This window comes from Chionomys nivalis, chromosome 4 (genome assembly GCF_950005125.1).
Source record: "Chionomys nivalis chromosome 4, mChiNiv1.1, whole genome shotgun sequence".
Classification (NCBI taxonomy): domain Eukaryota; kingdom Metazoa; phylum Chordata; class Mammalia; order Rodentia; family Cricetidae; genus Chionomys; species Chionomys nivalis.
Window position 1 is genome coordinate 44,001,777 of NC_080089.1, and position 15,091 is coordinate 44,016,867.

The 15,091-nt window shown below is 47.8% G+C and overlaps 1 protein-coding gene across 1 annotated transcript in view; it reads right to left on the reverse strand.

Annotated features, from left to right (window-relative positions):
* Positions 1 to 2,516: 2,516 nt before the first annotated feature.
* Tmprss4 (transmembrane serine protease 4) overlaps positions 2,517 to 15,091 on the reverse strand; it is a 33,450-nt gene continuing 20,875 nt past the window's right edge. Inside the window, exons 5-13 of the mRNA XM_057767800.1 lie at positions 14,270 to 14,399; positions 11,703 to 11,804; positions 10,003 to 10,037; positions 8,284 to 8,443; positions 7,166 to 7,332; positions 6,209 to 6,307; positions 5,839 to 5,981; positions 4,556 to 4,705; positions 2,517 to 4,146 (exon numbers count right to left, since the gene is read on the reverse strand). Of these exons, the coding sequence (XP_057623783.1) occupies positions 4,135 to 4,146; positions 4,556 to 4,705; positions 5,839 to 5,981; positions 6,209 to 6,307; positions 7,166 to 7,332; positions 8,284 to 8,443; positions 10,003 to 10,037; positions 11,703 to 11,804; positions 14,270 to 14,399 (998 nt within the window). The 3' untranslated portion in view covers positions 2,517 to 4,134. The remainder of the gene's footprint in view (positions 4,147 to 4,555; positions 4,706 to 5,838; positions 5,982 to 6,208; positions 6,308 to 7,165; positions 7,333 to 8,283; positions 8,444 to 10,002; positions 10,038 to 11,702; positions 11,805 to 14,269; positions 14,400 to 15,091) is intronic.

The following is a 15,091-nucleotide window of genomic DNA, read 5'->3' on the forward strand; positions in this document are numbered from 1 at the left end:
TTGCCTGCAGATCCGGATGTAGAACTTTCAGCTACTTCTCCAGCATCCTGTCTGCCTGTGTGCCGTGTACTCCCTGCCATGAGAGCAGACTAAACTTCTGAAACTGCAAGCCAGCCCCAGTTAAATGCTTCCTTCTATAAGAGTTGCTGTGGTCGTGGTGTCTCTGCACAGCAATAGAATGCTGACTAAGACCACTGCGGAGATCTGGATAAGACAGCGGTCTCCCATCCCGCCTGCTGTACCCGACACTGCTCATTGATTTAACAACTGATGCAGTGGTGGCATCCTTCACGTGGCATTGGAGCTTGCTAATGCTTTATTCTAACTGTGCCCTTGGCTGCTGACTCTCAAGACCAGTTGGCACTTGTTTGGAACAGATGGTAGTGGGCCTTCAGAGAGGCTGTCTGTCTTCTATAAAAAGTTTCATTATATAATGCTAAACCTTGAATATCTTACAGATTTGGAAAGGCATCTGGAAGAATGGTGAAAGGCAGCAATTAAAGAGCTCAAGGGAAGACTCTGGGGGTGGAGGAGGCACACCCAGAAGTCGGCAGGTTACCGAATAGAACCATGTGCGAGACGTGGATAACCACCCTAGAAACCATTGGCTGGGGAAGCCCTGAGGTCCCTCAAACCAAAAACGTTATTGCCGCTGCTGTTGATTGCACTCCAGAACCAGGTAGCAAGTTCTTCTTGTTGAAGACACCGCACACTTTGACTGAAGGACAGAGAGAAATGAGAATGTAGCTGACCTGGAAACCTATTCCCTGCCTTTGTTTTCAGTGCCAGACGTTGTTGTACTGACTGCCCGGGGAGAACTGTTGACAGTCCTGCTGCTATTGACCCTGTGATAGTGTTATTGACACTACCAGTGTAGTGATTGGTGAGATGTGGCCGTGGTGGAATAGTGACACACTTTCATGGGGGTGGCTAGCTCTAGCTGCTTTCCAGTTGGATTGAAGTCCTGCTTCACGGGAGAGGACTCATATTTAGTGTGATTAAGCCACAACAAAAACTTGTTGCCAGAGAAGTTTCTGGCTCCAAGGTCCAGAGAAGCTATTGCTGCTATTACATGAATATGATATGCCTATCAAATTGCCTTCTAGACGTTGATGCTTGTATCCATAGATTACTATTGCTGTCAGCCTTAGTTATGGAAGGGGATTTCTTTCTTTTTCTTTTTTGTTGTTGGCAGTAGTTACTGTGGAAACTTATAACTAGCTGTTAAAAATAAGTGACAACAGACACTGAGAGAAACAATTAATAAAGGGGATCCCCTGAAACTGAAAAGCTTCTGTAAAGCAAAGGACATTGTCAACAAGACAAAATGACAGCCTACAGAATGGGAAAAGATCTTTACCAATCCTACATCAGACAGAGGTCTGATCTCCAACATATACAAAGAACTCAAGAAATTGGTCAACAAAAGAACAACAGACCTAAACAGAGAACTCTCAACAGAGGGATATAAAATGGCTGAAAGATACTTAAGGAAATGCTCAGCATCCTTAGCCATCAGAGAAATGCAAATCAAAACAACTCTGAGATTCCATCTTATACCTATAAGAATGGCCAAGATCAAAAACACTGATGACAACTTATGCTGGAGAGGATGTGGGGTAAAGGGAACACTTCTGCACTGCTGGTGGGAATGCAAGCTGGTACAACTCCTTTGGATGTCAGTGTGGCAATTTCTCAGAAAATTAGGAAACAACCTTCCTCAAGACCCAGCAATACCACTTTTGGGTATATATCCAAAGGATGCTCAATTGTGCCACAGGGACATATGCTCAACTATGTTCATAGCAGCTTTGTTTGTCATAGCCAGAACCTGGAAACAACTAAATGCTCCTTGATTGAAGAATGGATAAGGAAAATGTGGTACATTTACACAATGGAGTACCACACAGCAGAAAAAAATAACGACATCTTGAAATTTGCAGGCAAATGGATGGAGCTACATACAAAACATTATTTTGAGTGAGGTAGCCCAGACCCAGAAAGACAATTATCATATATACTCACTCATAAGTGGTTTTTAAACATAAAGCAAAGAAAACCAGCCTACAAATCACAATCCCAGAGAACCTAGACAACAATGAGGACCCTATGAGAGACATACATGGATCTAATCTACATGGGAAGTAGAAAAAGGCAAGATCTCCTGAGTACATTGGGAGCATTGGGGCTTTGGGAAAGGGTTAAAGGGGAGGGAAGAAGCAGGGAGGGGAGCAGAGAAAAATATAGTGCTCAACAAAAATCAATAATACATATATATTCTTTATATATATTCTTTACATATATAAATATATAAAGAATAAGTGACAAGTCAAGTGGAGGTGGCAAATGACTTTAATCCCAGCACTAGGGAGGCAGAGGCAGGCATATGTCTGTAAATTTGAAGTCAGCCTGGTCTACAGAGCTAGTTCCAGGATAGCCATGGTTGTTACACAGAGAAACAACTGTCTTGGAAGAAAAAAAAAATGAAAGAAAAGAAAAAAAGAATAAGTGACAATTGTGGTTTAGTGGCCCAGTGAAGTGGAAGAAAATAACCACATATCCTGGTTAGTTTTGTACCAACTTCACATAAGCTAGAGTCAAAAGTGGGAAGGCAAATCTCAGCTGAGAAAATGCCTCCATCTATGCTGCCCATTTGCAAGAATGTAGGGCATTGTCTTAATTGATTGTTGATAAAGACCCAGTCGGCTGTGGGTGGTGCCACTCCTGGTCTGGGAGGTATAAAGAAGTGAGATAAGTAATGTGTGAGCATCAATCCAGTAAGCAGCGCGCTGCCGGGGCTTCTCCTTGAGTTCCTGCCTCTAGGTCCTGCCTTGAGTTCCTGCCTCTAGGTCCTGCCTTGAGTTCCTGCTTTGGCTTCCCTCAGTGGTGAAGTGTGACCTGAGAATTATGAGATGACATAAACCCTTTCCTTTACAAGTTGCTTTTGCTCATGGTGTTTTATCACAGCAATAGAATCCCTAACTGAGACACCACCTGTCTATATCAGCCCCTCTGAGGCTCAGGGAATATCACTGAAGAGGTTCAAACAAACAAACAAACAAAAGAGCTGGAGGAAGGGGTGGAGTGTTGTCTGTATTTTCTCTGAATTGAAATATCCTTTCCTGGAAAGAGGAGGGAGGCTTATGACATATAGAAAGCTAATGAAAGGTGTCGGTTATGAAACCTACAAAGCACAAGAAGCCCAGAGAGTTGTAAGACTCATGAGGCCCTTTTCAAGTATATACAAGCAGTCACCAATTGCCAGCAAATTGGTGGATCTGCAGGACAGAGTGTCAGTATTTCTGTGTGAGCTCTGGGTAGAGAATTTCAATGACGCCTCCTTCATGTATTATCGTCTAGGCCGGAGGTGGGCGTTTTTGGTGACGCAGCTGCCTTCAAGTTACCCATGCACCTGCAAGCAGTCCCAATAAACTCGTTGATTCAGCAATCTAGACTCAGGTGAAATAATTTCTTTGCTTTGTCCTTGGTGCCTTATAAGATTGACTGGACATTTGTTCACTTTTCTGGGGAACAGTCACACAATGCCAAGCCAAAGACTAAAGATGTCACAGTCTTAGTTGGATTCTTATCAAGCTGTCCAGGAAGCCTATGCCAAAGATTTTTCATACCTGTTTAATGATAGTGACCACAGTGGCAGGTGGTAACAGCAACGAAAGCGAACTAACACTAGACTATGCGTCTTCCGTTAGAACTGCCTGATTTCCTATCACAGTGGTTTTAAGAATGGGCAAAGAGGACAAAGGCCCTTTGGACCTTTTTCTCCTTGGCTCAGCCCTTAGTGTTCTGGGCTCTCAGGAGAGAGCTGACTTCCATTCTTTTAGTGTGAGAGAGAGTCTCCTTGGCTGAATAGCACATCTGAGAACTGAGTCAACAGTCTGGCTTCCCTCCGTGGACTGCATGTCTCCCTGGGGTTGCGGGAGAAACATGGGTGGTTGAGCCAGCACACCTGACATACTTCCGGGCACTCCTCAACATGTGTGTCTGCGCCCTTGGATGCTGCAGGAAACACCAGGGTTGTGTCCAAGGAGGCCCTTGCCCTGTGTCTGACTTCGACATATCAGACAGTGGGCAGGTCTGAGGGGAAGCTGCTTTCGGATGTGGCAGACAGCAGTGTTACATCTCAGACTAGAATGAAAGACAAGACAACGGCAAAGGGAAAGTCAGATGTCCTGACGAAGTAGTGACAAGGTCAACATTTTCCTTTCCTAAGATCATTTTGCTCGCCCGCTCTCCCCTCCAGGGGCCAGGTTAGCATCTTCTCCCTTGGAAAGGGTCCAGCAGTTTTTGTTCTAGTTGTAGAGAATGATAAAGCTCAGGGTGGGTTCTGCACCCTGAGGTGCTTGTATTCCACAGATCTTGCTAACCCAAGAATCTCCGCTTTAATAGAGAGATCTCAGGCTGTCAGCTTGCTGGGAGAGAAATGCATTTGGGATGTAAAAGCTTGTCAGAGCTATTTAAATCAAATCTAAGGAGGATGCATGCCCTTAGGGGAGATATCTGGAGGGAGGGCTCCCCACGGGACTAAAGAACTCACCTTCCGCACATTGTAGATCCAGTTGAGGTAGGCAGTGACCTTGGTGTACACTCCAGGGTTAGTTGGGCTCCCACAGCCATAGCCCCAGCTCACAATGCCTACTATCTGCCAGTGGTTAGAGTGGTACATCAAAGGTCCACCACTGTCACCCTGTGAAAAGCGAGGACAGGAGCTGCAGGGGAGGGCAGGCCAGGTGAAGGGGGGGCCTTCTCCTCCTGTTCCTGAACTGGCCCATCGGCTGGCTCCCTTGCACTCCCCATGGCTCTGTCCTGACTTCTCTACCCTCCTTTGTGTTCGTGGTACTCAACATTCTTTACTCTTATGATCCATCTGTGGGCAACTAAACTGAGGGCAGCTGCCTGCCTTCTCAGAGGGTCACACTAACAACTTGAATTTTGTTTAGCCAGGCAGTTCCTACATCGATTGAGTCACCAATGGAATGTCTGTTTATGTTTGATCCCGTTCTGGATAACCGAGGTCTAATTAACTAGGCCAAAGATCCTTGCGCGCCCTTCCCTCCCCCCCCCCCGCCCCCAGGAAGTTTACAATCAAATAGGTAGGCAGAGCCAATAAGTGAGCAGATGACAAAATAAAGCAGTGAAAACCACACTCGTGGCCTCTCTCTGAGCTTAGTAACACTGCTGCGGCCTGATTACCTGCTTGCATAGCCTCTCTGTGGCCACCAGGAGTTCCGGGAGTGCAGACACTGTCTCTAAATCTGTTATGTTCGTGTCCCACAAGAGATGGCTCAGAGACAGCTAGCTCTTGAATGAGGGTTTTAGTGTTTCAGGGGATGGGAGTAGGCTGAGAAATTTGAATAAAAAGGGCTCCAAAGATTCTCTGGAGGTATGGGATGGTAAGAAAGTACACAGGAATTGCTCAAAAGTCCTGGTGGTCATGGAGATGGGAAGAGGGGGCACGTACCATAGCTCACCTAAGCATGAGATGGTCTTTCTCGTAAAGTATAACAATATAGGGGTAGTCACAGAGAAAACGGACTTGGGGGCAGTCCTCAAAGGGATCACAGATGATGGGAAAAGAGGGTGGGTGGAGAAGGTGGCAATGCCATCTTTACAATAAACTTTTAAATTTTCTACTCATGAAGCTCCGCCTCTTCATCTACCCACCCATCCATTCTTCTATCTTTACCAGACCTTCCTTAGCCACAAACAGAGTGCTACAATTCGTAAGGCTTCATGTGGGCATCCAGTTTGCAGGTTTTCATATGTTTCCAGGACCCACATCCCTACTCACAGGACTCCCATGGTCTTTGGAGGACCCACCTGGCAGGAGTCCACGCCGCCTTGTAGGGTACCTGCACACAGCATCTCAGCGGTGACGTCCCCCTGGTAGGCATCCTCGGCATTGCACCGTGCGCTGTCAATGACCTGGACGGATGCCTGCAGCAGCACATCGGACATCTTCCCTGGGAGGTTGGAAACATATTTCTTCATTCTTGTCTCTACTCCCAGCCCCCGTTAATTTTCTGGACCACCAATACTCTTTGATGCCTAGAATTCTGGCAACTTGGTCAGCTAAGATGGGCTTTTCTGAAGGATGTTCCTCTTTCTTATTACTGATGGGGGTGGGGGTGGGGGAGGCTAATAAAATACCCTCATGCAGGGGATCTGAGGTCTTGAGCCCAACACTCACCACCACTTTGCTCTGTAAAGCCCCATCCAATGACCCAGAGTGGTGTGCCTGGGATGAGCTCTTCATCAAAGAAGGGCAGGCAGATGGGCCTGACGGTGCCTGCCAGGAATAGAAAGAAAGACTCTATATTAGGACTAATTTTTTGTTTTGTTTTCTATATTTTGTGCTTTTACAAGTTGGGGATTTTGCTGGTCTAAGTGTGACTAGATTAGCTAATTCCTAGAGAGAACAAGCTACTTGTCAGTGAGGCCCTCGGTATCTAAATCTAGAGTTCACACCCTTGACTTCATTCACCATCACCTGACTCTTATGAATCAAGTCAATATTTTTCTCTGTCCTAAACCACCCCAGGGCTAGATATTAAACCTCTAGAGACCAATCTCTGCAGTCTAGACAACTATTCTCATTCTCCAGTTTCAAGCATGCTTAAACTGGCCTACCCAAGCTCCTTCCTGTAGTCTGGAACCACAGACAACACTGGTCTGTCCCCTGCCCCGCCCCCATCCTTTCTGTCTTCTGACACAGCACACAAGCACACACATAAACACACACCAAGAAAAACCCAGGAAACACTAGGTTCCTTGTTCCTGGAGGAACGCAAGCAGAGTCACAGTGACCTTTGTCAGGGTTACTGTGCCAGGTCTTGAGCACTGGTCAGGGGTAAGGAACGGACTAGACAATTCTTTTAAAAAGGCCCTAATAACTCCAAGATCAGGTGACTTGGATCTTCCAAAGGGAACAAACAGACTTGAAGCATCTCTGCAAGGGCCAGGTGTGAACGTTAGTTGGCAGTCAGGGCAGGTCCCCTGGCACCAGAAATGTTGAGATGATATATTAGCTGGACACTCGTGGGTAAGCTGAGGTCTTAGAAAGAACATGACGTATCTAAGGCTGCTTGCTTAGCAGGGTGGGGTGAGGACAATCTGAGGGGCTCTGTTCCCAGGGACCACCTCTCACCTGTGAATGTGAGTGGCACCCGCAGTTTGACAAGGGCAATGTCCTTCTCTCTGGAGTTCAGGGCATTCTCCTTGGTGACGAAGATCTTGGCCACAGACAAGGAGGAAATGTGGTCCAGTTTGCTTGAGCCGACTCTCACCTTCCAGTTGGACACATCAAGATACTTCCTAGGGGTGAAGACTGTTAGATCAGGGGGGAGCCAATCACACTGAGGCTTTACCTGAGGCTAGGTCTCCAAGTCTGCTGGGAGAGCATGTGTCTGGGACGGAAGTGGTGGAGTTGGCTGCCTGAGAAGCCATCTTCCTGAAGCCAGATTATAAAAGAAAATACGATTCTGTTTCTTATTAAAAGGGCCCAGGAAACTTCCACCTGGAGGGCTTGGGAAGAGGCTGCCCCATTGCAGGGCCTTGGAGTCCTGCTGGGTTCTCCTGCACGCTTGGTCTTGTCTATGCTGCTTGCATTGCGGTCTGTTGAGTTGTGGGCTTGCGTTCATTCTTCTCCTTGCCAGGTCCTGCTTATGCACAGGGAACTTTCCCCAGGAGCAGATTTAGAGCTCTTGTCAGTCTCAAAAAGGTAAAAATCCCCTGAGCTAGATTGAGGTACCTCAAAGGGGACAATGGGTCTATGTGATGCTCAGGATCTGAAGGGGGTGGTTCTTGGTACTCACTGGATGCTGAGGGAAATGGATGAACGGAAGTGAAGAGGGGCCTGAGTGTAACCCTTTCCCGAGGCCTGGCCGGCTCCCTCTCTGCTGGACCAAATGATAATCTATAGCTGGTTCAGTTTCTGGACATAGGGAGTGACTCCAGACCCTGGGGGCCATGTCTTGGAAGACTGGCAAGGAAGAGTCAAGGTCTTGGAAGCACAGATGTGTGGGGAGAACCTCTGGAGCAGGAGTGGAACCGGTACACAGTGGTGCGAGGACCCTGGGTACCTGAGGCTTTTCACCCATCAGAGGTCAACCTTGGAGACCTCTCTGCTCAGATCCCCAGTACCTAACAAGAACATCACGGTCAGTGTCTCATTATCTCATTGCTGCACCCCAGCAATGGTTTCCAGGGGATCCTGGTGGCCATGGCCTCTGTCCCTCCTGGCCTCCCCGTAGCTGGGAGTCTTACCTGAAGCAGTGAGCTGCTGTTAGGATCCAGTGGGGATCCAAGATGCTTCCACCACAGACATGCTGCTTGTCGTACTGGATGCTGACCTGCCACGGCCAAGAATCCACAGAGGCCTCCACTCCACCCACTATCCGAGGAGCCTTCAGGCTCTTTCCACATTCTGGACCCGGCCGAGGAAAAGGGAGGAGGGAGAAGTCAGGCTTCTGGGGAGTCTCCCCTGCAAAGCCCTGGAGCAGGGCCCTCAGGATTGGTACTGGATGGGGAGAACCCACCTATGCCATTGGTGGGTGGACCATTCACTGGAGGATAATGGACGTGACGTCACAGGTTTGCCTGACCATCCCCCCTACTTGGTGTGGTTTAGGAATTTAGATTTTTGAATATGGGTATGTTCATTATGCTTGCAATTTATCATCTTCAGAACAAACAAAGATGCAGAATCATGAATTCTAAAAGCCCTGACTAAACAGAACAGTCACCAGACGCTCCCCACTGAGTAAACAAATAGCCAGTTACAAGTTACTTTGTTATCAGGAAATTAGACAAAAGTTCTAAAAACTGGGTTTCTTCCTTCTGTTAAGGGAGATTGCCCATTGGCAATCCTGTCTTCTTCTGACATACCTTTGAACTTGAGTTAAAATCTTCAGGGTCAGGGCTGGAGAGATGGCTCAGTGGCTAAGGGTGCCTCCTCCTCCTCCAGAGACCTGAGCTTGGTTCCCAGCACTCAAACAGACAGCTCACAACTGCTTGTGACTCCAGCTCCAGGGGCTCTGATGCCCTCTACTGGTTTCCACAGGTGCTGTATGCACATGCTCATACCCATCCCATAATTTAAAAAAATTAAAGAATCTCCAGTGCCATCTCCTTGCCTTGTCCCATGCCTCTCTGGTCTTGCAGACACCCCCTGCAGTGATGATCTTTCCAAGGGGACAGCCTTTGTACCGGTTCTCTTCTGCCTGGCCTTGTACCTGCCAAATGCCATTTGGTCCAACCCTGCTTTCATCTTTGCCCCCTTGCTCATTCACTCAGAGCTTCTTGGTTGGCAAGGTGTGGAGGGATCTAGACGCCTCTGGACTGCTTTCCATGGTCTTTATATAAAGCTCTGTCCAGCTCGCGACCTACTTGGAAGTCCCTGGAACACTTGGGCTGTAGTTTGAGTGTGTCTCCTGAAAGGTGGCAGCTTAGCCCTGAGTGTGGTGGTTATTAGGTGGTAGGTCCTTTAAGAGGCAGGGCCTAGTGGCCCTTATGTCATCAGAGTAGCCACCCTCTGAGGTGCATAAACATTTATCTGTGCTCCTAAGCACCAGTGAGGATTTAGGACAAGACAGAGTCCACCCCTGAATTGCTGTCTGGTTCCTTGCAGCAGCCACATTCTTTGGTGAGCCCCAACCAGCATTAGGGTCCCACTCGAGGACAAACCAAGTTGGCTTTCTGGTCTTAGATCTCCAGGTTCTAAAACTGTAAGCTAAGCAAAACTCTTCTTGACAACGTTATCCTGCCTCAAGTACTTCATTACAGAAATAAAAGTCTAGTACACTCAGGTCCTGGGCTGTGAGCAGAGTGTGGAAGGGAGGTCTTAGCGTTAACCACTCGAAGGAACGCTGATCTGTAAGCCCAAATAGTGGGACCTAGTGACGAGGAGAGCAAAGAAGATGAAGGCCCTTCTTCCTGCCCACTGCTGGTCGAGGTCCCACAGCCTCAGAGATGGGGTGTACTCACCCAGGCAGCTCAGGGAAACCAGGGAGCGGCAGGGCCTGAAAGAGACACAGGCTGGAACTCAGCCCTTGTGACACTGCTGATTTAACCCAGTCCCCTAGCCCTGGAGAACCCCGGGACCTCCATCATGGGCCCGTGTAGAATTGCATTAATACTCAGTGGGGTTCAGTTTGACACAACATCTCCATTGCTGTGCATGCACCCTACCATGTATGGAGTCCTGGCAGGGCAAAGCAGTACAGGCTGTTGTGGAGCATTTAACTAGGCAAGGACGTGTTACATTTGTCTATGCTGTGGTATATTACTTTAACTATGTGAAGGTGTGTTACATTTGTTTCTGCTGTCTTTTTTTTAAATTATTTATTTATTTATTATGTATACAATATTCTGTCTGTGTGTATTCTGCAGGCCAGAAGAGGGCACCAGACCTCATTACAGATGTTGTGAGCCACCACGTGATTGCTGGGAATTGAACTCAGGACCTTTGGAAGAGCAGGCAATGCTCTTAACCACTGAGCCATCTCTCCAGCCCTGTTTCTGCTGTCTTTGTTAGCCATGCAAAGATGTGTTACATTTGTTTATGTTGCATTTGTTTAATTATGTTTCACCTTGTCTGCTTAAGGCACCTGATTGGTCTAATAAAAAACTAAACAGCCAATAGTTAGGCAGGAGAAGGATAGGTGGGGCTGACTGGTGAGCAGAGAGAATAAGTAAGAGAAATCTGGAGGGAGGGGGAGGAAAGGAGAGGGGGGAGAGAGATATAGATAGATAGATAGATAGATAGATAGATAGATAGATAGATAGATAGATTAGATAGATAGATAGAGACAGATAGACAGACAGACAGACAGACAGACACACACACACGCTTGGGGCCAGAAGTTAGGCAGTCGCCAGTCAGATGTGAGAAGCAGTGAAAGTAAGATATAAAGAAAGAAAGCTAAAGGTAAAAAACCCTGAGGCAAAAGGTAGAAGAAGAGAAACAGGTTAAATTCTAAGAGATAGTGAACAAGCATAAGATAAGGCCAAGCATTCCTAACTATAAAAAGTCTCCATGTCATGATTTGGGAACCAGTTGGTGGCCTAAAAGAAAGCCTGCTGCAACTGGTCACCCTGCAGCCCTTTCAAACAGAACAGGATTTTGAAGGAATCACACAGATATTCGCTACCAGTCCTATCCCTCTCCAGATGGGCTGTGGTAAGCATCTGTCCCGTATCCTGAATACTAGAAGACAGCTGCTCTTGACCTCTGCTGCCTTGCAGCAGGGTTTGTCTGGATTCGGCTGTGCTCTAAGGAGGTGAGGAGAGGGTGGAAGAGCCACCTTTCGAGCATCAGAGGTGCTGCTTTGGCCTGAGGGAATTATGGGAAAGGACAACACACTTTTTGTGCTTTTGCCTATCAGGCAACTCATCAGGGAACGTGAAGTAACTGTGGAAGGAACAATCTTGACTGTTTAGACAGATAGAAGGTCATTGTTCATCCCTCTGCCTTTGAACAAGACAGCGCACATTGTATTAAAAAACAAAAAGAGTCAACAGATAATACCCTGTGAACCCCAAAATGGGATTCCATGACCCTGGATGTTTAATGAGCTGCTTGGCTAATTCTTCCTTGTGTCTGGCTCATGTTCCCCTTGCTGCAGCCATGCGCGGCTTTCTGGTGGTAGTTAGCCTCTGTAGGTTAGGAGGGGTCTCTCACTTACCCTGTTAAATTCTTCACCTGAAGTTCCTGGCTGTTTCCTGTGACTTGAGCTACTGTGAGATTCCGGTCTGTGCTGATCTCCACTGCTCGGAAAGTGGGTTGACTGTGAAGGGAGAAAACTGTGAGCTAGGACCGAGGCTAGAACTGGATGGTAGGGAGAGCCCCCATGCCCTGGGGAGAGAGAGAGAGAGGAGGACAACACTGGTGGGCTGGGTTAGTGGGCAGGGCTGGCTTTGCTGGATCACAGTAACGTTCCTGTGATCTCAGCCCAAGGCTAGCTGCCCTGGTCTTGCTTTCTTGGTCCAGAGCCCAGAGCTCTGCAGAAAGGCTAAGCGCCCACTTTCCTCACACCCGGCTCTCCCCCTGCCTCAGATGCTCCAGCATCTCTTTAAGTTCACCCCAGCGGGAACAAAGAAGCAAAGGGTCCCAGATACATTGTTGTCTTAGCACAGAGTGAACTGGAATGTGGATATCTGGTTTTCCTTCCAGGAGACCTGATTTATCTTCAATAGTATTTCCAAGACAGGAGAAGATCCATTTTCTCACAGGAGTCTAGGTGGAACTTCCCGAAGTTTGGACTGCCCTCTTCCTTCCCTTCTGCTAATCCATGTTTGTCTTCTTTCAAGCCCTGGATTTAAATCTTCCTCCTTCAGGAAGCCTTCCCTAATTACTCTGCTCTCTGGCCCTTTCTTCACCAAACCTGCCTCTTCCAAATCTTTCCTCCTAGTACAAGCTTTGCATAGAGATCTGGGATCATCTGACTTGCTGACCCACACTCAGGTAGGAATGCAAGCACCTTCCCCCGTGAACCAGGCTCTAGATCTGGGATGATCAGAGGCTGCTATCCTCAAGACCTAAGTTCTTTTATGCTGGCTGTGGCACCAGCTTGGTGTGTGACCTTGGGTAGGTCACTTTTGTCTTGTGGCTCTCTCTGAGTCCTGATTTTCTCCTCTATAAAATGAAACACCAGTCCAGGGTTCCTCCTACATTGGACTTCCTATGTTTTTGTGTTCCCAGATCAGAAAGGTTTCCTTCTAATCCAGGCAGAGGAAAGAAAATAAAGAAGAGACCTGAGCAGAGTGCTCCATCCCAGGACAAAGGGTGCTGGTGGCAAGCACACCCAGGAGAGCGAGTATTTGCTCACCAAGTCCGGCCTGGTGAGTAATTTAATGAACTCAGTGCCTCAGTGCCCTCCAGAAAGGCAGACATTCTGGGAGGCTACCACCTTAAGAACCACAGGAAATCCTCCAGGTTTCATAACTGAGACAGCATTTGGTCCAGCTGACACTGCGGTCGACTGGACTGCAGTGGAGGAAGGGCCAGTTGCAGGGGTGGAAGGGGACAGCAGGTGCTGGGCATGCCTCCTGCTGTCCTTTGAAATGAAGGTGACAGTGTCCCTTTCTGGGGGATGTTGGGAGACCCCTCCTGGAGGGGAGAGAGCAGAAATTATAACCAGGGAACAGAGGGGCAGAGGCCAGATGAGTTCATACTGGCTGTCTTAAGTATCTCTTGGACAAAACCTTGAGGCTGCTTTAGGGATCGATGTAGAGAGCTCTGTGATCAACTGGCTATGTCTGTCTACTGGTCATCATTTTGGTCTTGTCCCTCCCTGGGCTCAGTTTCTTAGAGTCCCAAGGAAGTTCAGCTTGCCAGGGGGAGTGTAATCCTTGTTTGCAGCAGAACACCTGGCTCTAGGAGGGATCAGTTCTCACTTCTTTCTTCACTGATGAAGCCTTGCATGTAGAGAGAATTCCCAATGCACAGAGACTGAGAACTTGTGTCCAGGAATCGGGGGGCTGCCAGGGATAGATTCTGGTCCTCCACCTCCCAGCTTCTACCTAAGCAAGCCACTTACTCTTTCAGAACCTCCTTGTTAAAAAAAAAAAACAAAAAACAAAAAACAAAAAAAACCCAGAACCTCCTTGTAACACAGATTTAATAATAACTGTGCTCTGAGCTTTCTGCCAAGATCAAATGAATATAAATACATGTAATGCTAATTACCCTCCATGTACCTTCCATCCACTCCAGATTTGGGCTTGCTTCTACAGTTTGCTGAGAGCTGCTGCGGCTGCTGCTGTGGGCCCCCAACGGAATCAGGCTAGTCTTTGCTATTTTTGTTTTCCAGTGCTGGGAATGGAACCCAGGGCTCTGCATGTGTGAGGCAAGTTCTCTACCACCAAGCTACACCCCCAGGCTTCCTTTCTGCTAAATTTTAACCAAGAGTTAATTTGCATATGCAAATTAGACATTGTGCTGTGGTGGGGATTTCTTACAAAAGGACAAAGGAGAGATAACTGGAGAAAAGGGCTCCGTCCCCCTCTAGTGAGACTGGTGTCGCTTCCTCTGGCTAACTCTGAAGGAAACTGAGGGGGGATTAATTTAGCAACTTCTAAGTGCTGGGACTCACACATAGTTTTATATGAATCCCATGCCTGTATTTTTAGGGAAAAGGAAGGAAGGGAGTAGGGGAAGGAGGGAGGAAGGAAGGACAGACAGAAGGCAGGCAAGAAGGGAGCAGAGGCTGCTGGGTTGAGGTGATAGCCTCCTATAACCTTGGTTGGGTACCTGTCATAGCCCATCTGTCTGCAGGCTGTCTTGGCCAGTGCTTCTGTGAAGTTGTCAAAACAGGCAGAGGCCCAGGTCCCTGTGGTTACATCCAGCACCTGCAGCGTTGATCGGTCCTTGGAGAGGCGGACTGGGAGGGAAGGAGCCCCGGTCAGCTGGAGGGGGGAGCCTTTCTAGCCCAGCCCCCCTCCATTGCTGCTGCTCCCAGCCCAGAACTGAGGAGATGTTCAACATCAAGGGAAAGTTGTTCCAGTTGACTGGAGCCTAATTTGGATGGCAGCCAAGGGGAAGCCTGGCCAGCTGCTCAGGGACAATGATTGACAGGATTTCTTTTTGCTCAGAATTGCTTGACCATGGGCCACACAGCTTGCCCAGTCTGGGGAAACATCTCAGTCAGGGACCTGGTAGCTTTTCCATGGAAGGTCAGAGAGAGAGAGAGAGTTTAAGTGAAAATTTATATTGTTGTTAGCAAGGCAGGAGCCCATGGGCATTTGACTTTACTAAATACCAGTCAATATACAGGAAGTCACTCAGCCCTGCCCCTCAAAGGGTCTCATCACCTATCTTTTGGGCTAAGTGTTAGGGGGCCAGTTCAAGCTAGCCGATCTGGATTTTTATGCTTGGAACGTTTGTTTCTCCAGGGATCGTCCTCTATCTTGTTCCCTAGAATGTTCAGCAAACACTGTGAGTGCAAGGGTGACTAGCTGGTTAAATGACATGACTGACGGTCACGATTCCAGTCTCACTGAGGTTCCAAAGAGGAACTGTAGCATGAATAATAAAAACCAGAGATATTGGGGTTCATCCTGAAAACCAGAAAAG